Source organism: Lathamus discolor, chromosome 13, assembly GCF_037157495.1.
Source record: "Lathamus discolor isolate bLatDis1 chromosome 13, bLatDis1.hap1, whole genome shotgun sequence".
Lineage (NCBI taxonomy): Eukaryota > Metazoa > Chordata > Aves > Psittaciformes > Psittacidae > Lathamus > Lathamus discolor.
The window spans coordinates 11,761,442-11,782,258 of NC_088896.1; the positions used below are offsets into that span (position 1 = coordinate 11,761,442).

Here is a 20,817-nt window from a genome sequence, read left to right on the forward strand (position 1 = left end):
GGGCAGAGGGATTTGGCTTTGCAAAGCTCAGCCCTGGGCTTCATTTGCTCCTCATGACCTGGCAGCGCCGCGGCTGCCGTTGGTGACAGCCGGCACGCGGCTGAGGGCTCCTGTCAGCCCCTGCTGCAATTCATTACAGCTCTGTCTCATTAGTGCCTGATCCGCTCAGCCCCGCGCAGAGCATGTGCCACGCTGCTCCCGGCCAAGGTGACAGGATGCTGGCTGGCAAAGGGCCTGGCTCGGAGGCTCATGGGCCGCGGTGCACTCTGCTGAGCCAGCACCGGCACCGGGGCAGCTCCATCACCACATCCTCCTCAGCAAGAGGCTGTTGTGTGGCATTGCCTTTGGGACTAATACAGGCACCCGTGTGAGCTGCAGCACTTTGCCCAGGGGATGGTTAATGGTGAGAGGAAGCTGGAGCTCGGCATTAGCTGCCGTACAGAGCGGCGCGGCTGGAACCGTTCCTCACCATTGCATTAATGGTGCTGCCGTGTCCGTATTCGTTAAGTAATGGGCAGCTTTTCCTGGGGCTTGTCCATTTACTTTCCCAGGACGTCAGGAGTCATTGTGCACAACTGCTCTGCAAAGCCCAATTTCCACCTTATTGTGTGGAAAAGCAGCCAGTAATAAGGTGAGGGCAGGAGGAGGCAGGAGCTGTGCTGGCAGGGTTATTCCCTTGGGAAGGGAAAAGCTCATCGGCTGCAGCCATGGGACAGCCAGGGCTGGGTGTTAGGGACGGACCCATCCCTAGGGATTCCACATGGACATGGAGAGAGGAGCCCTCAGATCCCTGTGCTGGTGCATATAGGATGTGCACCAGGACAGAGAGGCAAGGGAAGGAATGGGATGGGATGGGAAAGGAGGGGAAGAGGGGAAATAGGATGGGATGAAATGAAGGGAAGCTCCAAAGAGCAGCCAAGGAGGGGAGCTGTTGGGCACTGCCAGTGCTCCAAGTCCATTCCCATTCCATGTTTGCTGCCTTTTAGCAGCACGGGGAAGGAAAAGCGTTGCTTAGGAAGAGCATATCTAAAACACCCAGCTTGCCAGCATCCCCTTAATGAAGCGATAGCAGGAGCTGCGCCTGAATCCATCCCGAGCCGTGGGCACGGGGCCAGGAGGAGCCTCTCGCCGCAGCAATCGCATCCCATTAAAAGACGGTTTCACTCCTGGCTTTTGTTAGCGTTTGCTCATTTAACCAAGAGGCTGAAAAGTTACGAGCAGGAAAAGCGGCTCCTCTACGAGCATCCCACCGCTCGCTTCCAGCGGGAAGCACTTGAGCCACCGCTTCCCTTTCCCATCCCTGTGTTTGAATCCAGAATTACTTTATCGCCCACTGAAGGAAAAGAAAGAGAAGAAGGGAAGTGTCTAAGTAGTCATTTATTAACAGCTATAAGTATCATTAGGCAGGGAGATGTGGTAAAATATAGATTACACCGGGAAGAACCAAGTATCCGAGTGCCATTTTTCCTGTTCAGCATGTCATTACACATCCCGGCGTGGCGTATCACAGCCATGATTAGTAGCATCAAATGACTTCTGAAAAATGATTATGTGCCATTAAAAACATCAGTCTACCCGAAACCAGCACAAACAAATGGCCGTGCCGGGGATGAGTCATTAGCTCCCGGGCCGCGGATGTGACGGGAATCCCGGAGCCGCGGCGGGAGCAACCGGTGGGTGCTGTGGTGGTGCCTTGGGGATGAGGGTGATGCAAACGCCGGTGGGGTGGCAGCTGATGGACAGGGTGATGGGGTGGCAGCTGATGGACAGGGTGATGGGGTGGCAGCTGATGGACAGGGTGATGGGCTGGCTGGGTACCAGAGCAGTGCCTGGAGGGATGCACGGGGAGGGCGGTTGTAGGATGGGTGCAGGAGGTGCCTGCCTTGTCCCTGCGGGTCCCAGATGTGCGGCTCCCTCTGCTCTCGGAGAGGCTCATCCCGCTCTGTCTTTCCCTTTCTCCATCTACGACTGCAGAACATGGCCCAGGCATCTCCTTGTCCTGGCACAGACCTGCCTGCCTGTACCATTGTACAGCTCCACCACCCCAAACCCCAGCCCCATCGCCCCCAAGTCCATTGCCCCATCTCTATCACCCCAAGCCATTACCCTTGCTCCATCCAAACCACCACCCAGGCCCCATCATTCAAACCATTAACTAATTCATCACCCCAGCCCATTTCCCTGCCCAAATCCATCGCCCTGGCCCCATCACTTCAACCCATCAACACAGGCGTCACTCCAACCCACTGCCTGGGTTCCACCACTCCAACACCCAAACCCATCACTCCAGCTCCATCACCCACGCTGCCCTCCCTTGCACTCAGCCATGCCCACCCCGCTGCCAGCACTTCTCTCCCTGCGCTCTCCACTTTAAGAGGACATAAATCCAGTTAGTATGTCCAAAGAAGAAAAATCAAAATGTCACACCAGTGGGGACGGTTCAGTTGAAGGCTATTGATTGTCTCAGAGAACAGTCTCACTTTATTCACCTACTTAGTCCCTTCCCTGGGCACGTATGAATTCATCAAACATTGTCACACCACATAATAATGCTTGTTCCCAGGTGCACCTGCAGCAGCTCACACTTTGTCCTGCCTTCCTGGCAAGCAGGAATTCAGGGAAGAAAGGCTTCTGTGGCAGAACAAATGCTCGATGGTGGCTGGGGCCTCTTGAGCCCGAGGGAGGACTCACCATGACCATGCGCACGACTGCCTGGGCTTTGTTTGCAGCCTTTTACTGCTGTATCTTCACTGCCTCACACATCCATGGGGATAAAACCCCTGAGGGCCATGCTGGGGGTTCTTTAAAGGCTGGTACCCAACGGGGACAACCCAAGTGGTGGCACCATCCCCAGCCATGGAGCTCCTCCCTGCATCCTGTGCCCTGCAGGGACCTGAGCCGGATGCTGCCACCTCTGTCCTCTGGCCACTTGGGTGGTGGCAGCCACCAGCCTTCATCATCTGGTTGCAATGAATTGGAAGCATGAACGGGTGCCTCTGAGCCATGCTTATTATTCATGTTATTTGTGCGTTGATCTGATTGTGTGTAATGATTTAATCTGTTAATGGCCCCTGATTCAATCTGCTCCTCTCCACTTTAATCTCCTTTCGCCGTTTGCACCTGAGCTGCTGATTTATCTGACGGCCTTTTGGCAGTGCAGGGTCGGGTTTGCAGCTCTCGGCACCACCGCGGTGGCAGGGCCATGGCAGGGCACCGGCACGCTGTGGCTGCGGGGCGCCAGGAGGAGGAAGAGGAGGAGGAGGAGGAGGCAAGATGTAGAGGGACACAAACCCCTCAGGGCTGCCCAAACCTGGGGTTGGAGTACGGGGAGCATCTGGAGGTCCCAGCTCCATCACTCCGACTCCGTCACATTGGGATCTATCAGTGCAATGAGAACCCGTGGGACGAGGGCCCGGAGGGATGCACAGAGCTGCATCCCGCAGCCTGTGCAGGGGTGGATTTACAGTTCATAGCCTAGATGACAGCGGGGTGCAGCCTGATGGGGTCAGTGTAATTTAGACCCAGGAAACATTTGCAGCTTTCAATTCCCGACATCCCAGGGGGGATGGATGCATCCCATGAGCCGGTGGTGGAGAAGATGGGCTGGGGATCCCTCTGCAGAGGGAGGGAAGGAGATGGGAGCACACGGTGGATACTGATGCTCATCCCCTGCCCGAGAGGTGCCCTCTGTGCCATTGCCATTCCCCACCTCGTGCTGCCAGAGCCCCAGCACTGATTTATGGTGGCACAAGGACGCAATCAAGGCCCCGGGCTCCCAAGGACACAGCGATGGCTCCCGCGCTCCATTCTGACCCCAAGCACGCGGCAGGCACGGTGGCTGCATGCCAATCGGAGCCGGTCCCTGCTCTCCGGGTTCCTCCTGGGAAGATGGATCTCTGCACCGGAGCCGGAGGATGCCCGTGGCAGGGATGGAGGAGTGGGATGTGCTGCTGTTAACGTAGTGTCGGAAGAGCTTTGGGGGCTGCGCATGTAACCATAATGGAGCAGTGACAAACGCCATCCCTTCAGCAGGAGCACTCCCGAGGCAAAGCAAATCTCCCCCAGCCAAAGACGACAGGGACTGTGGCAAGTAACAGGATTTGTCACCAGTTCCTGGGTACCAGCCAGAGCTGTGGAGTCTCTGCCTTCGCCTTCCAGGTTGCCCTGGGCGCCCTGCACTCTCCTGCCTTGATCCCAGCACTGCCGAGCCCGGAATGGCAACTCCCAGCGCCAGGGCTGGTCTCTGTTCTGGCTCCTCTCGCCTGACGTGGAATGATTTTCGGAGGCAGTTGGTGGCGAGGGAGTACAGCTGCCGCTGAGTTATCCAAACGATTTGTCTTAAGATTCATCCAGAATTCATTGTGCCGGGAGCCTGGGCAATGGCGGCTTTTAATATTCATGCGGATTTGGAGGCAGCGTTAATCACAGCCTCTGACAATTCGCACTTCCCTTAATTGCCGGAGCAGCCGGCTCTGCCCGGCCACCACCCCTCGCCCCCGTCCCCAGGGGGGGCTGCAGGGTGCCTGCCCGGCCCTGCTCGGCTTTCCCTTCGCTGTGTCAACCGGTGCGTGTGGGCACGGGGCCGCACGGTGCTCCCCACACCCCTGCTCGGAGCGCCATGCAGCAGCCCGGGGGAGCGTCCGGCAGCAGATGGGATGCTCCAGCCCCGCAGCACATCCCAGCGCCGGGCGCACGGAGCCGGCCCCGCGGCTGGCGTTACCTGTCACCGCTGTCACTCCGCTCCCGTCCCGCCAGCTGCCGCCGCACGGGGCATGAATACCAATGAGGCTGATGGAGCCGCAGCCTCGGGGGGGGGGCTCGGGAGGGGCTGGGGGCCACGGTGCGCCGGGAGCAGCGGGGGCACTGCCAGCAGCAGGACCCGTGATGCTGAGCTGGGACGCAGACCTGCCCCCAGCGCACGCAGCCTCTGGGTCACCCACCAGCAATGGGACCCCACTGCCGGTGGCGTGTCCACATCTGAGGCCACTTCCATCCCTTTGCACCCCAAAGCCGGCGCCACCCCGGCGTGAGCAGCACCATGAAGGAGCCCTGGGACAGCGCGTGGGGTCCATCCATCACCCCAAAACATCCCCAGACCCCCCAAAAGCACCGGTCCGCCCCCTCCCAGCGGAGGCAGCCGGTCGCAGTGCGGCGCTGGGTGGGTTTCTGCTGTCCCCACGCTGTAATTGTCCTAATTAGATCTGCGTGTTTTGATGAAGGCTTCACAAGGAATGAAAAGGCAAGCGGAGCAGGCAGGCAGGAGGAGATAATCGAATCGCAGATGACATTCCCATCACCCAGCCTCCCCGCACAGCCTCTGCTGCAGCCGAGTCGGAAAATTATGCATAAGGGGGGAGGAAAATTACCATAATCTTCCTCTGCAGGATGACACCGACTTCAGCTGGAGCGGCTCTGCCCTCGCCCCAGCTCTGCCACCGCTGGTGCCACCCATCCGTGTCATGCACCTACCCAGTGGCCACCAACACCCTACCAACGGCCACCAGCTCAGGGGCCTTTGCCCACCCATCGCATCCTCCCTCCTTGCAGCACCCATGGGGTGATGGTCCTGGCTGTGCTGTATCAGGCTGGGTCACTATTAATGCAGGGGGACATAGGCCAGTGACACAAGAGGACGTGATACAGCAGCTCACACACTGCCCTGTGCTCCTAAACAGCAAATCCCCTTTGGAGGTGGATGGGGGCAAGCAGGGGGTAGCATCACAGCATCACTTCAGCTCCCCCTGCTCGGGTACCAGGCAAGATGTACCAGGGCCCATGGGATGGTGCAGCATGAGGCAGCCAGCAGGGATCTGGGCATGTCCTGCCCCATGCAGGAGGGTGCCCACTGTTGGGGTGGGGGTCATCACCCCAAAACCCCACTCCACAACCTTCCCCATGCTCTGACCATCACACACTGATGCCCAGGGGAGCAGTGGGGCTGGGGAATGGGACTCTGATCCTTTTTATCTCTCCAACTTCAGATGAGGAGCCCAGAGCCCGGCTGGGAGAGGATCCCTTGGGGTGATGCTGGCTCTGGGGGGGGGGGGCTGAATGGGTGGACTGTGCTGTAATTGCATACAATTAAGATGAAGTTCTCTCCCTTTTCTCTGCACATCTTCCCTGAGCTGCAGAAAAGCCCCTCTGGAGAAGCAGCCACTGTTCCTTCTTCTGCAGAGCACCTGGTTCTGCCTGCGCCAGCATCCCAGGCCATGGAGCGTGTACCATGGAGGATGCGCTGTGGAGCATGTGCCATGGAGAACATCAGTGCCCACTGCACCAGATAATGCCACCACACAGGTACCCCAACAGCAGGAACACCACCAGCACCACCAGCTACCCCCGGCACTCACATGGGCACGCAGGCAGGAGGAAGGAAGGGGGCATCCCTTGGCATCTGCAAACACCACAGCCCTTCGAGCCACCATGTCCCTGCCAAGTGTCCTCTTTGGAGCCAGTGGGGTATTGCTGCTGTTTGGTGGCTGCAATCTGCAGGCAGGAGCCCAGAGCTTTGGGAAGGAAACGCACCCAGAAACAACAGGCTCTGCTCCTGCATTGCTGCTGGGCTCACTCGTGCTGCCATGTGGGATGCTGAGACTGGAACTATTCATTACAGGGGTGGTCAGACACAGCACTGATGGGCATGGGCTGCGGATGGGGACCCCAGCACCTCCTGCTCTGCACCCCTTGGCTGGTTTTTACCCCCTTGCTTATTGCTCCCATCCGAGGAGGGATGCTGAGCAGATGGGACTTGGATATTACATGGCTTTGCTGCAGCATCACCCCAACACGTTAAACCCCCAAACCAGCAGCAGTGCAAGAGCTGCTCCCCAGGAGATGCTGATCCTGGCTCCTGTGTGGCTGCTCCATGGGGCAGGATCCGGCCCAGCCCTAATTAAAAGGAACATACATTCAAGAGCTTCAAACGGCTCCCCATGCCTGCAGGAAACTTCCCACCTCATTTATTCCCCTTTTCCCTGCTCCGGCCACGCTGCGATGCCGCCCATGAAGTGAACCCCCACCAGCCTCACCCCCAGCCCTCTGTGTCCCCCATTCCCAAATTTCCTCCTCTTTTTCCAGGGTATTTCCAAGAAAAGCTCTTTTGTTTCTTGGGATTTCACCTCCCTCCGCTGCCGGTCCCCACCTCGAGCCTGCGCCTGCCTTTGTCCTCAGCAGATAAAGAACAAAAGGGGAAGAGATGGAGAAAATATCATCTCGCCTCCAAACGGGCTTTTTTTCTCCCCCCCCCCAAGTCGCCCGTGGAGCTTCGGATGCTCTTTAAGAGCCGTGCTGATGAATGCGAGGGCATGGGAGCTGCCATTAGGAGTGAATTGATCGACGCTCGGCAGCAGCGCTGCCAGGGCCCTTTGCTTTAAGATTGGAGAAGGGAAGAATGAGAGGGGGGGGTGAAGAAAGAAAACACAGAGCGGTTGGAAAGAGGTTCCTGTCCCTGTTAATAATGAACGCATCCAGCGGCTGCAGCCGCGCTCGGAGCAGGCAATCGCCATGCAGGGCCTCGCTCCTCTGCGCCAGAGGGAGAAACTCCGGGAAACGAGGGGAAAATCCATTTCTGCTGCAGTTTGTTCCCTGGATGGGAGAAGCTCCCCGGGAATGCGCCCTTCCCTGTCTGCCGTCGACTGTGCCAGCTCCCACCTCGGCCACGTCACCTGCGCAAGGTTGGGAGGACCAAAACCCAATTCCATGAGGAAAACAAGGGACGGATGGTGGCTGGGGCTGGGGGTTGTGCAGCCCGGGGACGTGCCGCTCCGTGTGCATGTCTGCCGCACACGCGTGTACACGGGGATCGGGCACGCACTGCTTGGGCATGCAGCCCATGAGGTGGGTGCATGGCTCCGTGTTGTGTGTCTCAGGCATGTTCGGCTCAGCTGTGCGCATCCCGAACACGCACATCCCAGCCTTGCACGTCCCAGATGTGCACATCTCAACCGTGCACATCTCGGGCATGCTCATCTCAGCTTTCCACCTCTTGGAAACACATCACGGCCCAAATTGAGGTTCAGCTGCCACGAAAGTGGGGCTCCTGCAGGCAGCCCCCCAGGGACACTGCGTACCCCTGTGGACGCATCTCCTGTCACGCAAGTACCACATCGTGTCCTCAAGGATGGGCAACGCCTCCCATGCTCTAACCTGTGGGATGCAGAAACCATGGGTAAAGGAGACAGCAGCAGCGCTGCAGCATTGTTAGGAGCAAACATCTGGGGGTGCTGCATGGGGACCGTGAGCAGGGGGCAGTTGTGTCCCCAGGGAAGAGCAGGAGAAGGAAAGCACCAGCACTCTGGGTGGGCAGGGTGCTTCCAGGTCTCCAGCACATGGGAAGAAGAGGAGATGCTCTGATTCCATACAGGCGTGCTGCAGGTGAAGATGCAAAGCCAGGGGGCCAGGCAGTGGGTACCAAATGATGCTGCAGGGACACCCCTCTTGCTGTCCCAGGGGTGCAGCAAACACTTGGTGGGCTGGGACTGGTCCCATAGCTTGGAGCTCACCCTGATGCACACCCAAGCTGTGGTTCCCCTCCCTGCACCAGGAAAAACACTGAAGGACAGTGCCAATGCACAATGAAACCAGGGCTGCACTGGTGTGCACACACTGTGATGAGCCCCAGCTGTACCCCAGGGAGGTCACAGCAAGCAGTGCCAAGGGATGGAGCCAGCAGCAGATTATCCTCAGTGTTCCTCTAACGCCAGATCAGTCCTTTGAGAGGGGAAGAGAGAAAACCCACATTGGATTTTCATCCCTTGCTGGTTTTTCATCCATCCCGTGTTGTTTCCCCCCTCCCACAGCCCCCGGAGCTGCTGCCGCTGATAAGGTGATAGCATCTAATCACCTGCTGCCAACCGCTGCTGCAAATAAACCCCTGTGCGAGCTGCCAGGGAGATGCCACCCGTGTCGACCCGGTCCCCATTGTCCCCACGGGCCCTGGGGGGACATCACCCCAACAGGCTCAGTAGGGAGCACCCAGGGGTCCTGGTGAGGGTTGGGGATCCAGCATCCTGGTTCTCTTCCGTGTGTCTCCATCAACACCCACCTCACAGGAGCATCCTCACTGAGGAAGAGGAGGAGGAGGAAGGCTCCTTTCCCAAATGGCGTAAGGGGTTTATGATGCCCCCAAACCCTAGGGTTAAACACAACCGCAATCCTGGCCCTGCGCTTCCCAAGCACAACCGGAGAAGGGGGTTAATACCTAGAGCTGGTGTTGGGTGGGTGAATTAAGGCTGCTAATTGAATTTCATCAGGCAGCGGAGCCGGGCCGGTGGGAGGCAGGCAGGAAACGCGTTTGATGTGTTTTAAAAGCCGCAGTTTCGGAGTGCGATGGGGTTTGGGGCTGGGTTTATTTGCTTTTTGCTTTAATTTAAAGCCGGTTGTAAAACGATCCCGTCTTTGAGGAGCAAATGATTCCCATGAATTATTTGGTGTTGATTTAGACACCCACCCAGCTTTTAAATAATGGTAATACAGTGAAAGGGAATCCGCTCCAGGGAGGAGCAGGAAGGATGCTGCTGGGGGGGGGGGGGGACACGACAGGGATGTGGGATGTGGCCAACGCTCCCCATAGTGAGACCACGCTGTACTTTGGGTTAAAAGCATCAGCATTCAGCATCGGTGCTGGAATGGGCACTTCTCATGCCGGTTTGGTTTTATTATAACACCAAGGAGCCGGCATCCCTCTCGGCTGTTGATTTACGCCAGTGGTGGTTTAATTGTACGATTCAGCACGCCTTGAAACATGAAAAACTGCTCCGGTTTTGAAGCAATTAAAAGGCAGCCGGGTAGATCAGCCCCTTCCAATGAGATAAGTAAATCACACAATTAAAGACTCATCGGGTGGCAAAGGGGAAGCAACCCACCCGAAACGCTTCACTCCTCTGTGTGAGCCCCACAGATCCCACCCCAACTGTGCCCCAGAGGTCTTAGTGGGGTACTGGGAGAGCTGTGGGATGCAGTGATGGGCACAGGGTGCGGGGTCAGGGTGCCACAGCAGCCACACAAGAGCCACCAGCTCCATTAATTCCCTCTTGCCACCCTGGGAGTGCTGGACCAGGGCAAGCCACGCCACTGCTCCCATCACCCATGGGGTCCAGCCCCTCCAAGTGATGACCCAAGCTGGGGAGTCCCTTCATGAATAGAGGGTCCCCGGACGGACTGATGGGCAGCCTCCTGTCCCCACCATCCCCATTGCACCCCATGACCCCATTTAAGCACCCAGAAACCAGCATCGCCGAGGAGCACCCCAGCATCCCCATATACTGCTCCTTCCTCACATAGGGCTCAGTGGGATGGCGACGTGATAAAAGGGATTGATGGGATGCAGGGACAGGATGGGGCCCCTCGCTCCGCCCCCCCCCCCCCCCCCCGATCCCCCGATGGTTATTGCTGCGGTTTAGGGTCGTTTGAGGGGTTTTGAGTGTGGCTGAAGCTCTCTCTTGTGGCAAAGCTGCTCCATTACACCCCTTCCCGAAACATCGAGCCCCAGCATCCAGAGACATCGGGCCCCAGCATCTCTCTGGGGGGAAACCCCGGCGCAGGACCCCATCTCCAGGATGCTCCCGGAGAGATGCCGGGGCTCAGGAGGATGGAGCAGCTCGCCCTTCCAGCCGTGCACGGAGGGATGCTTGAGGCCAGCGGTGCCCGGTGCTCCCTGCACACCCCCCGTTGCCCACGGCACGGGGCTGAGACCCGGCCGACTCATCACAGGAATCGCGCTCTCCACCGCGATCGCGACTCGGCTCTTTTTGTCCTTCGGCCCGAGCCGTAGCGGCGCTCCAAGGGGGCGGGTTTAAGCCGTGTATGCGGAAGCGGGAGCTCACTTCCGGTTTGTGCACCGAGGAGGGAGCTGTGAGTATGGCGCCGGGGGGGGGGGGGTGTCCGGTATCCGCCGCCATCCGCGGCTGTGCGGGAGCGGGCGGCCCCGCGGCGGGCTCGGGGAGCGGAGGGGACGCGGGATGAGCCGGTGGTGGGCGATGGGCGGCGGGCGGGCGCGGGGGCGCCGGCGGCCGTTGGGGGTCGGTGGGGCTGACGCCATCTTGGGTTGTGTCTGTGGCAGGTTGGAGCGCTCCGAGCCCGGCCGGAACCATGGTGAGGAGGGGGGGGGGGGGGCGGGGGGTCCCTGCCCTGCCCTGCCCTGCCCGGGCCCTGCGGTGCTGGGGCGGCAGCGCACCCCCGCGGTGTGTTACGGCTGTCGCGGGGCTGTCGCAGACCAGACCTGGCTGCAGGGCGCAGAGACCCCGCAGGCCCGGGGGGGTCGGGGGTCACAGAGGCCGCAGGGAGCTGGGGGGGGGGGCTTTGGGGTGCCCCGTGTGTGCTGAGGCGCTGCTTTGCTTCCCAGCCCCGCAAGATTGAGGAGATCAAAGACTTCCTGCTGACAGCCAGGAGGAAGGACGCCAAGTGTGAGTGTGGGGGGGTGACGGGGTGCGAAGGGGGAGCGGCCCCATGGAGCCCCTCGGCTCGGGAGCACTGCCCCGGTGCTGACGTGAAACGGCTGGGATTTAAAGGGGTTTTGCTCAGGGTTGAGCTGTGAGCGAGGCCACCCTGGCAGGGGGATGCTGTGGGGCCAGGACTTGGGGTCTCCAGCGGTGGCTGCTGCTGCGCACCCGGGGGGGGTCAGCCAAGCCCCAGCTTGGAAGCTCGTTTCACATCAGCCCATCCCTGGTGCTCTGTAGCCTTCAGATCACTGCAGGGTGTCAGGCGCTGGCAGGGCTGTCACGGTGACAAGGGAATCCTGGCCAAATTTGTGTCTCTTTCCATTGCACGTACAAAGGCGGTGATGATTGAAGCTCTGGCAATGCCTCGGCTCAGTATTTAACCGCGTGTGAGGAGTTTTCCCTCTTCTCTCACGTGTTTGGATGCAGCTGTCCCAGGGAAGAGGCGCTTTCACACTGAAAGCCTTTTGTTAACCCCCTGGCGTGGGTGAGAGGGAGAGTTCCGCATTGAAACGCTGATGGAGCTGCTGACAGCCCCTCAAAGCGTTCCTGGGCTGGTCCACTTGGATTTCCAAGCAGCAACAGCCAAGTGGCTCAGGTCAAATGGCTTTTTGGGGAGTGCTGCATGTGGAGTTGGGATCTGCAGTGTGGAAATGGGAGATACAATCACGTCTTCATGTTGTCTGTTGTAAAAGTGGCCTCAAAATGAAGCTGTTGGCTCTGAGGAGCCTGGGGCTGAACCCCTGGATGCAGCAGAGGCTGTTGGTGCAGCAAAATCTGCTTAATTTGGGGGTTTCCAGTGCGGGCATGGCTGGGGGAGCTGGGTTGGGGAGGCTCCATCCTGAGCCGTTCCTGACCCTGCAGCCGTCAAGATCAAGAAGAACAAGGACAATGTGAAGTTCAAGGTGCGCTGCAGCCGGTACCTCTACACCCTGGTCATCACGGACAAGGAGAAGGCTGAGAAGCTGAAGCAGTCACTGCCCCCAGGTACCTGCTGGTGTCGCCGGGGGGGCTGTCTCACACCGGGAGCCCCATCCCAGGATGTGTCCCGGCTCCAGGATGTGGGGCTCTGTGTGAGTGGAGCCGTTTCTCTTCTCCGCAGGTTTGGCCGTCAAGGAGCTGAAATGAGCCAATAAATGGAAGTTTTGCTGTTGTTTGTTACAATAAATAAACCTGACTGTTCCCCACTGGGGTGGGTGTGTGTGTGTCCATACGGCCCTGGCTGATCCTGCAGGGGCTCATTTGGTACCCAAGCCCCCAGCCCTGCTCTGGGGCTCAGGAATGCCAGGGTGTGCTTCCTGGGTGTGGGGTGTGTTTGGCCTGGGACAATATGGAACTACCCTATAGTTTGTGGACAGGGGGCCATGTTATAGCAGGGGGAGGATGGGAGTGTGCTTCCCCTATAGCAGGGAGGTGATGGGGTGCTCTGTCTATATAGCAGGGCAGTGACGAGGTGTGAGGCCGCTATAGAAGGGAGGATGAGTGTGGTGCCCCTATGAAGAGGCAGTGGTGGGGTGCGGTGTCCCTATGGCAGGGTGGTGACAAGGAGAGGCTGCTGTAGCAGGGAGGGGATGGGATGTGGTTCCCCTTGCAGGAGGATGGTGGGGAGGTGTGATGTCCCTATAGCAGAGTGGTGATGTGAGGTCCATGCAGCAGGGAGAGGGGATGGGGCATGGTGTGGTTCCCTTATAGCGGGGGGGTGGTGGGGTGCAGCGCCCCTATGGAGGGGTACTGCCAAGGTGTGAGGCCCCTGCAGCAGGAGCGATGGGTACGGTGCCCCTGTAGAAGGGCAGTGTCGGGATGCGAGGCCCCTATAGCGTGCTCCCCGCGCAGTGTCCCTATAGCAGGGTCCGGGGGCGCTGCTCAATGGGCGGAGCACGATCCGGGGTGGGCGGGGCGAGGTGGGGGGCGTGGCCCTTGTCCGGGGGCGTGGCCCGGGCGGAGCGGCGCGGTTCGGTTCCCCCCCGCCATCGGCGGCGGCCCCAGCCCCGCGATGCCGCCCGCCCGCGCCGGGTACGTGGCTCCGTGGTGGGTGTCGTGGCTGCACCGCCTGCCCCGCCGCGGGCTGCGCCTGCAGAGCGTGCCCGCCGCCTTCCGCCCGCGGGACGCCGACTACCAGCAGGTACCGACCCGCGGCCCCGGCAGCGCTCCCGGTACCGGTCCCGTGTGCCCCCCCCCCCATCCTTCCCTTTCGCCCGGCGCCAGCTCTGACCCCAGCGCCGCACAAAGCGCGCTTCTTCCCGCGCGGGCAGCGGGGCCCCCCCGCCGGGCCGGCCGGTACCGGCCCCGCAGCCTTCCCCCCTCCCGGGCCACCCCTCCTGTGGGCGCTCGGTGGGGTCCCCTACCCGGCTGCAGCCCCCCCACGCTGCACCCCCCTGCCCCGGGGCTTTGCCCGCCGTGGCCCCGAAACGGAGCGGGGGGCAGCGGCGGTGCCCACAACACCCCTTAGAGCCGCGCTCCATGGCCTGGGACCGGGATAGGAACGGGAACGAGAACGGGAACGGGAACGGTTCCTCTTTCCCCGTGTGACCGTCCCGTGGGGCCTTGGACGTGGCCTCATCCCCCCGCATCCTGCAGCACGTGAGGGACACGAGCGCTGATTGCCCCTTCTCCTTCCCAGTCGCTGCTTTTCCTGGGCTTGGTATCCGCCGTCTGCCTCGGCCTCAACCTCCTCTTCCTCACTGTGTACCTCATCTGCCTGTGCTGCTGCAAGAGGGACCAGGACCCTGAGAGCAAGCGGCCCCACTCCTGCTGTGTCACCTGGATGGCCGTCACCGCGGGGCTCATCTGCTGGTGAGGATGGATGGGGACAGGGACCCGGTGCTGTGTCCCCATCACGAGGTGCTCAGCCCCCGCCATGAGTTACTTTAATTAGATCCTTGCAATTAAACACAGCCCATCCCGGCCTCCATCCATGCAGCCACCAGTGCTGGGGTCCGGCTGCGATCCAGCCCTGTCCCTGTCCCCACCGTGGCCGTGCCTCCTTCCCAGCTAATCCCAGCCAGGAGCGGGGCCGGGCCGCTAATCCCAGCCTGGAGCAGATGGCGGGCGGCAGCGTGACCCAGCTGCCGGGTCCCGGCTGCTCCTGCCCTTAATTGCAACCACAGCAATTAGCGAGGGGAGCCGGCAGCGTTCCGGGCGCTTCCCAGACCCATCTCGGGTTATGGCTGGGAGGGATCCCCCCATCCGCCGGCCTGACCCGGGTGATGGGCTGGGACATGGGCGCTTCCACCATGAGACAAAGGGGCTGCTTTTCCCTGGGCGGAGCGAGGTGGCTGCCTGGAGCGTGGTGCGGAGCAGGGAAATGGCACCAAGGATCTTGGTGTGCTCCCACCGGGATCGCTCCCGCTCCTCCAGCCTCGGGTACCCCACAGAGGGTGGCAGGAGGGCCGGGGTGCCCGCTGGTAGGCAGCAGAAACGCTTCCTGCAGCTCCCCAGGGGCTCTGAACCTCTCCCGCAGCCGCACTGAGCCTGCTTGTGGATGCTAAGGGCTTAATTGTGGTGAATGGGTTCGTGTCTGTTGGGTTTATGGCGTTTGCTATGGGGAGGGGGCACCGCGGGCACTGGGTTTGTGCAGGCATGTGCCCGGCACATCCCTCCTCGGGGCCAGCTCTGACTCCACCACGAGTGCTAAAGCAGCCACGGTGAGCACTCCCCACTGCAGTGCTGCCCCATCCCATCTCCTTTGGCTCTGCCCTGCCGGGGGTAAGGGGTCTCCCCAACACCAGGATGCTCCAGGGAGTGTCCCCGGTCCAGCCGGTGTCCCCACATCCTCCCTGCCCCCAAACCAAGGCACCCATGTTGGGGTGAGCATTTCCGTCCCTCTAATCAGGGGTCCTCTCTCTGCCCACAGCGCAGCCGTCGGCATCGGCTTCTATGGGAACAGCGAGACCAACGATGGCGTGTACCAGCTGCTGTATGCCCTGGACCACGCCAACCACACACTGACCGGCATCGACTCGCTGGTAGGGCCGTGGGGCCAGGTCCCCCCTTCCAAACCCCTCCATGTCCCACAGGGTCACATCCGTCCTCCATCCTGGGTTTGGTTAAAGCAGCGTGGAGGGGGAAGCATCCAGCTGGAGGGCCCCAGGCTGAGCCCCAGGCAGCCGTGCCGTGCTGATCACAGGGTGACAGTGATGTCACCCTGCAAAATGGGCCCTTTGTGGCCGGGAAGGGCCGCGGGGGCCGTGGCAGGGCTGTCCAGAGGATGGATCCCGCTGGAGCACAGGGCACTGATACGGAGCTGCTGTCCTGGAGGGAGCATCCCATGGATCATAGAACCACAGAGTGGTTTGTGTTGGAAGGGACCTTAAAGCTCCTCCAGCTCCAACCCCTGCCACGGGCAGGGACCCCTTCCCCTAGAGCAGCTTGCTCCAAGCCCCTGTGTCCAACCTGGCCTTGAGCACTGCCCGGGATGGGATGTTGGGAAGCCCCGGGGGTACCGACCGTCCCGCATCCATCCCCAGGTAGCGGACACCACGCTGCAGATGCAGGTGGGCCTGGAGCAGCACCTGCAGCGCCTGAACGAGCTCCTGGCGGCGCGGGGGGACTACCTGCAGACCCTCAAGTTCCTGCAGCAGCTCTCGGGCAGCATCGTGCTGCAGCTCGCGGGGCTGCCCGTGTGGCGCGGCACCAGCACCGACCTCACCGCGCTCGCCGGCCACGTCGCCTACGTCGAGTATTACCGGTGAGCGGGGCCGCCGGTGGGGCTGGGGACGCGATGGGGACACGAGTGACGGAGCCCTCCTGTGCACCCAGGTGGCTGGCTTATCTGCTCTTCTTCATGCTGGTGCTCACCGTCTGCCTCCTGGCCTGCCTGGGGCTGGCCAAGCGCTCCCGGTGCCTCCTCACCACGTGAGTACCGCGGTGCCGGGCTCGGCGGTGCCAGGAGCCGCATCCCTCCGCATCTCACCCCTGTCCCCGCAGGATGCTGTGCTGTGGGCTGCTGACCCTCATCCTCAGCTGGGCTTCTGTGGCTGTGGACGCGGCAGCGGCAGTGGTGAGTGGGGCCAGGGCAGAGGCAGGGGGTGAGGGCACCCATCACCATCCTGCCCGGTACCAATGATGTCCCTCTTGTCCGCACAGGGCACCAGCGACTTCTGCGTGGCCCCAGATAAGTTCATCATGAACCAAACGGAGAGTGACATCAGCGCGGGTGAGAGCTAGTTGTGGGGTGGAGATGTGCTTGGGGGGACACCAGTGATACCCCAAAACCTGCCTGGGGACCCGGTGCCCTTCGATGCTGGGATGCTCGTACCAACGTCTCCCCTTTGCTTTGCAGAGGTGGTTCACTATTACCTGTACTGTGAGCAGGGCCTGAGCAACCCCTTCCAGCAGGTATGGGGGAGCCTTGCACCCCGCTTGCTACTGCCGGGGTGTCCCATGGGATGACCAGCTCTGTGACTGCTCCTGCTCCTCCTCGCAGGCTCTCACCATCTTCCAGCGCTCACTCACAACGATGCAGATCCAGATCCAGGGCCTGATCCAGTTTGCGCTGCCCATATTCCCAACAGCCGAGGTACAGGCTGTGGGGAGCCCCCTCTCTTCCCCCCTGCTCCCCATCCTGCTGTCCTGACCCCCCCTTCTCCCACAGAAAGACCTTCTGGGGGCGCAGCAGCTCCTCAACTCCTCAGAGACCAGCCTGCACCAGCTCACGGCCATGCTGGACTGCCGGGGGCTGCACAAGGTGAGCTGGGGGGGATCAGGCTGGGGACACATCTCCTGGGGTCCTCCTATTGCCACCAGTGCTGCCCTCCCCCATCTCCTGCTGCAGGACTACCTGGATGCCCTCATTGGCATCTGCTACGATGGGGTGGAGGGTTTGCTCTACCTGGTTCTCTTCTCCTTGCTGGTGGCCGCCTCCTTCTCCACCATCATCTGCGCCACACCACGAGCATGGAAGCTCTTCACTGGACGGTGGGTCTGCCGCAGCCCTGCCTTCACTGGGGACATGAGCTGGGCGTGGGGGGAGCTGCCTTTGGGGCCGGGGGGGGTGATCGTTCGTGCCTTGTCTCTGCAGGGACCGGGACTACGATGACATGGATGATGAGGACCCCTTCAACCCGCAGGCGCGGCGCATCGCCAGCCACAACCCGGCACGGGGGCAGCTCCGCAGCTTCTGCAGCTACAGCAGCAGCCTGGGCAGCCAGAGCAGCCTGCACCCGCCGGCACAAACCATCTCCAACGCACCCGTCTCCGAGTACATGTGAGACCCCCCCCTCACACCTTTGGGTACCCCACTCCTCAGGGATGGAGCATCACCTGCCCCGGGTGCAGGCAGATGGGGTACCGCACACCTTGGGGATGGAGCATCACCCACACCGGGTGCAGGAGGATGGGGGTACTGTGCAGCTTGGGGGTGGAGCATCACCTGCATGGGATGCAGGAGGATGGGGGTACCGCACAGCTTGGGGATGGAGCATCACCCACACTGGGTGCAGGAGAACAGGGGTACCACACAGCTTGGGGATGGAGCATCACCCCACACTGTGTGCAGCAGGATGGGGGTACTGCACAGCTTGGGGATGGAGCATCACCTGCACCGGGTGCAGGAGGATGTGGGTACCGCACACCTTGGGGATGGAGCATCACCGGCACCGGGTGCAGGAGGAGGGGGGTTCTCACTGCTGGGATCTCCCCTCTCAGGAACCAAGCTGTGCTCTTCGGTGGAAACCCACGCTATGAGAACGTGCCCCTCATCGGCAGAGGCTCTCCTCCCCCCACGGTACGGTGGATGGCCGAGGCCAAATCCTTCTTGTGACATCCCTGGGGGGTGGTAGAGGTGAGGGACTGGGGGGCACAGGGCCCCTCTGCTCCACTGTGGCACTGATGGTGGATGGGATGGGGTGAGCTCAGCCCCCTCCTCCTGCCCTATCCAGGAGCGCATCCTTGCTGCCCGTCTCACTAACCCAGATCCCAGCAGGCTGCAGGGAGAGGTCAGCAGCCACGTGCTCGGAGGAGACCGAAATAGTCTTCCCTTCCCTTGCTCTCCTGCTTTATTTCTTCATTCTGACTTTGAAAGGACACTTGTCCCAGTCACCCCTGCACGTCCCCATTCCCTGCTGCTGCTTTGAGCCCTCCCTGGTTTTTAACACCTGCTTTATTTGATTTATTTCCTTCTTTCTATTTTCATTTGCATCAATTCTTTTGGAGCTAAGTTGCCCATCAAGAGTAAGTTCAGCTGCTTCCTTCTCCCGCCTTGTCCTGGGTTCCCATCCTCCTTCCCCTGCTCAGTGCCTCTCTCCATCCCTTTTTCCATGGAGCCGGTTTGCTTTTGGGAAGAGCGCAGAGGGCTCGGGAGGTACAAGAGGATTTGCAGCTGCTGTGTGCTGGGAGTGGGAATGGTCCCTGTCTCCATCCCCTTGGTGCAGTTTTCCCCCCTCCTTTTCTGATGGTGTTTAATCTGCTTCAATGCCTCCACCCAAAGGATGGAGCACGGTGGGACCGGGCTGGTTCAGCCTGGAGAAGAGAAGGCTCCTGAAGAGGAGACCTTAGAGCAGCTCCAGTGCCTAAAGGGGCTGCAGGAAACCTGGAGAGGGGCTTGGGACAAGGGATGAGCTTTAATGATGCTCGGGCTCTCTCTGGCAGCTCAGCAGCACGTGGTGGTGCAGGGGTTGTGTGTGGGTCACACCAGGGGCTGGGGTGACACTGACCCCATGTCCTGTCCCCGCAGTACTCCCCGAGCATGCGAGCCACCTACCTGTCGGTCACCGATGAGCACATCCGGCCCCACAGCACCGAGGTCCCGGCCTAAGGCTGGCCCCGCGCGGCTCCCGGCAGGAGGAGACGGTGCCACCAGCGTTCCTGTGATGGGAAACCAAAGAGACCCGGGACAGACGTGGTGGGGAGCCCGGCAATGGCCGGAGGATGAGCCCCGGCCATGGGGAAGCCCCTGGGCTCCCTTTACCCTGCTCTTCCCCCTTGGCAGCTCCTTCTCCATCTCAAGTCTTCCTCTCCTATGGCTGACAGTGACTGGGGCTGAACGCTGGGAAGCTTGGAGATGCTTCACACCCTCATTTGGGCTCCTCCGGTCCTTCCCCACTTGGGGATGTTTTATGCCATGGAACGGAGCCTTCTCCAGCTCCCTGGAGCACCCAGCCTGGGACCATGGGTGGCTCCTTCACACCCGTAGCAATGCAGCACCAACCACTAGTGATCCCAGCTCCCGCTCCTCATGGCTGGAGCCGGCTCCCCGTGTCCCCCTCGCTGCTGCCCTGGGTTCAGGGGCTGTAGAATAAGGATGCTTTGTCCTCGCTGGTTTTCCTTTGCTTCGCTCCTGGGTTTTATGAGTTCTCTGCAGAGCAGAGGTGCAGTTTGACTCGCCGCCTCTGTGTGAAGGGGTTTCACTGCGGTGCACGTCGGTAGCAGGTTTTGGGCTGGTTTGAAGGCTCTTTCTGACTATTCAGCTGGGCTGGGCTGGGCTCCTCTCCTGCAGGACAGCCATAAACCCCCTGGGAGAGGGATAGGAACACCCCTGGGGCAGGATGTGGTCCTGCGGAGGGCATGGTCCTGCCAGGGCTGAAATGGATCTTTTCTGGCTGCCTGTTTTGGCGTGGACTTCTCTGGAGAGCAAAGGCTCATCCCTTAACCCTCATCTCCCTGTAGGCAGCAGCCTGCTGCGCTGCTGGTCGTGGTTTTCCATCCCCTCATCCCTGCTTTGGCTAACAGCTGGGGGAGCCAGGCTGTCCCTTGGGCCAGCCCCGGGGTCTTTACTTGATAGCAGCGACTCACTGTGTCTTTTAACGATAACCTGTCTGTTCCCCTCAGTCCCTTAACCCGTGTTCCGTGTGACTGCGATGCTCCCTGGTGGAAACTCCCAGGGAATATTGGGAGGGGGTGGGATGGGGGGGATGTTGACGTTTGACTGTAACGGTACTGGTAGTAGAGCTGGTGTTAAACGCATGTGAACTGAACCTCCCCAGGGGCCGGAGCCCGGTGCGGATGGGCCCTGTGGGGAAGGGACAATAAAGGCTTGTACTAAACGTGCTCCTCAGTGCGGGTTTCTCTGGGCTGAGCCGCACCGGGCACCCCTCCTGCCCACCCCGCTGGGTGCTGGGTGAGCTCTGAGGTCCCTTCCAACCCAAACCACGCTGGGGTTCCATGGGGTGCCTGGGGGTGCGGGGAGCGGCGCTGGCTCCTGATGCCAGACCCCACTGGGGATCCCGTCCCGCTCCCGCAGGAATGACGCTGAGCAGGAAGGGTCCGGGGAGCACAGAGGGCATCCCCAGCACAGCGCTGGGAGACCCACACCCCGGCCCAGTCCCCTCACCCAGGCTTGGCCCCAGCCTGGTTCCTCCCCATAGCGGGGCGGTGAAGCAGAGCCCCCATTAGCCATGCGTGGTCAATGCGCTAATTACCGCAGCTCATCAAGCACCCTTCACCC

General features: G+C 60.9%; 2 protein-coding genes across 3 annotated transcripts in view; both read left to right on the forward strand.

Moving 5' to 3' along the window:
• Nucleotides 1-12,622, forward strand: part of RPL38 (ribosomal protein L38) — a 72,874-nt gene extending 60,252 nt beyond the window's left edge. The window contains exons 1-5 of one of the 2 annotated variants that reach the window (XM_065693545.1): nucleotides 10,775-10,851; nucleotides 11,060-11,091; nucleotides 11,342-11,402; nucleotides 12,300-12,422; nucleotides 12,538-12,622. In XM_065693545.1, coding sequence (XP_065549617.1) covers nucleotides 11,089-11,091; nucleotides 11,342-11,402; nucleotides 12,300-12,422; nucleotides 12,538-12,563 — 213 coding nt within the window. In that variant the 5' untranslated portion in view covers nucleotides 10,775-10,851; nucleotides 11,060-11,088 and the 3' untranslated portion in view covers nucleotides 12,564-12,622. Of the gene's footprint in view, nucleotides 1-10,774; nucleotides 10,852-11,059; nucleotides 11,092-11,341; nucleotides 11,403-12,299; nucleotides 12,423-12,537 lie in introns of those variants that run through there. The other variant, XM_065693546.1, reaches the window with a different exon arrangement.
• Nucleotides 12,623-13,373: 751 nt separating this feature from the next.
• TTYH2 (tweety family member 2) lies at nucleotides 13,374-20,420 on the forward strand. The gene is made up of 14 exons (XM_065693849.1): nucleotides 13,374-13,557; nucleotides 14,056-14,228; nucleotides 15,289-15,400; nucleotides 15,902-16,122; nucleotides 16,194-16,289; nucleotides 16,362-16,434; nucleotides 16,521-16,590; nucleotides 16,717-16,772; nucleotides 16,861-16,953; nucleotides 17,029-17,121; nucleotides 17,209-17,351; nucleotides 17,455-17,640; nucleotides 18,081-18,159; nucleotides 19,108-20,420. The coding sequence occupies exons 1-14, from the start codon at nucleotides 13,429-13,431 to the stop codon at nucleotides 19,186-19,188; spliced, it is 1,605 nt and encodes a 534-aa protein (XP_065549921.1). The 5' UTR covers nucleotides 13,374-13,428; the 3' UTR covers nucleotides 19,189-20,420.
• The last annotated feature ends 397 nt before the right edge of the window (nucleotides 20,421-20,817 follow it).

Excerpts from the sequence above, each read along its gene's own strand:
- TTYH2 (XM_065693849.1), top strand. The coding sequence starts at position 13,429 with ATGCCGCCCGCCCGCGCCGGGTACGTGGCTCCGTGGTGGGTGTCGTGG. Across the intron at positions 14,229-15,288 it reads ACCGCGGGGCTCATCTGCTG|CGCAGCCGTCGGCATCGGCT; the intron begins GTGAGGATGGAT and ends CTCTGCCCACAG. Across the intron at positions 16,773-16,860 it reads TGAGCAACCCCTTCCAGCAG|GCTCTCACCATCTTCCAGCG; the intron begins GTATGGGGGAGC and ends TCCTCCTCGCAG.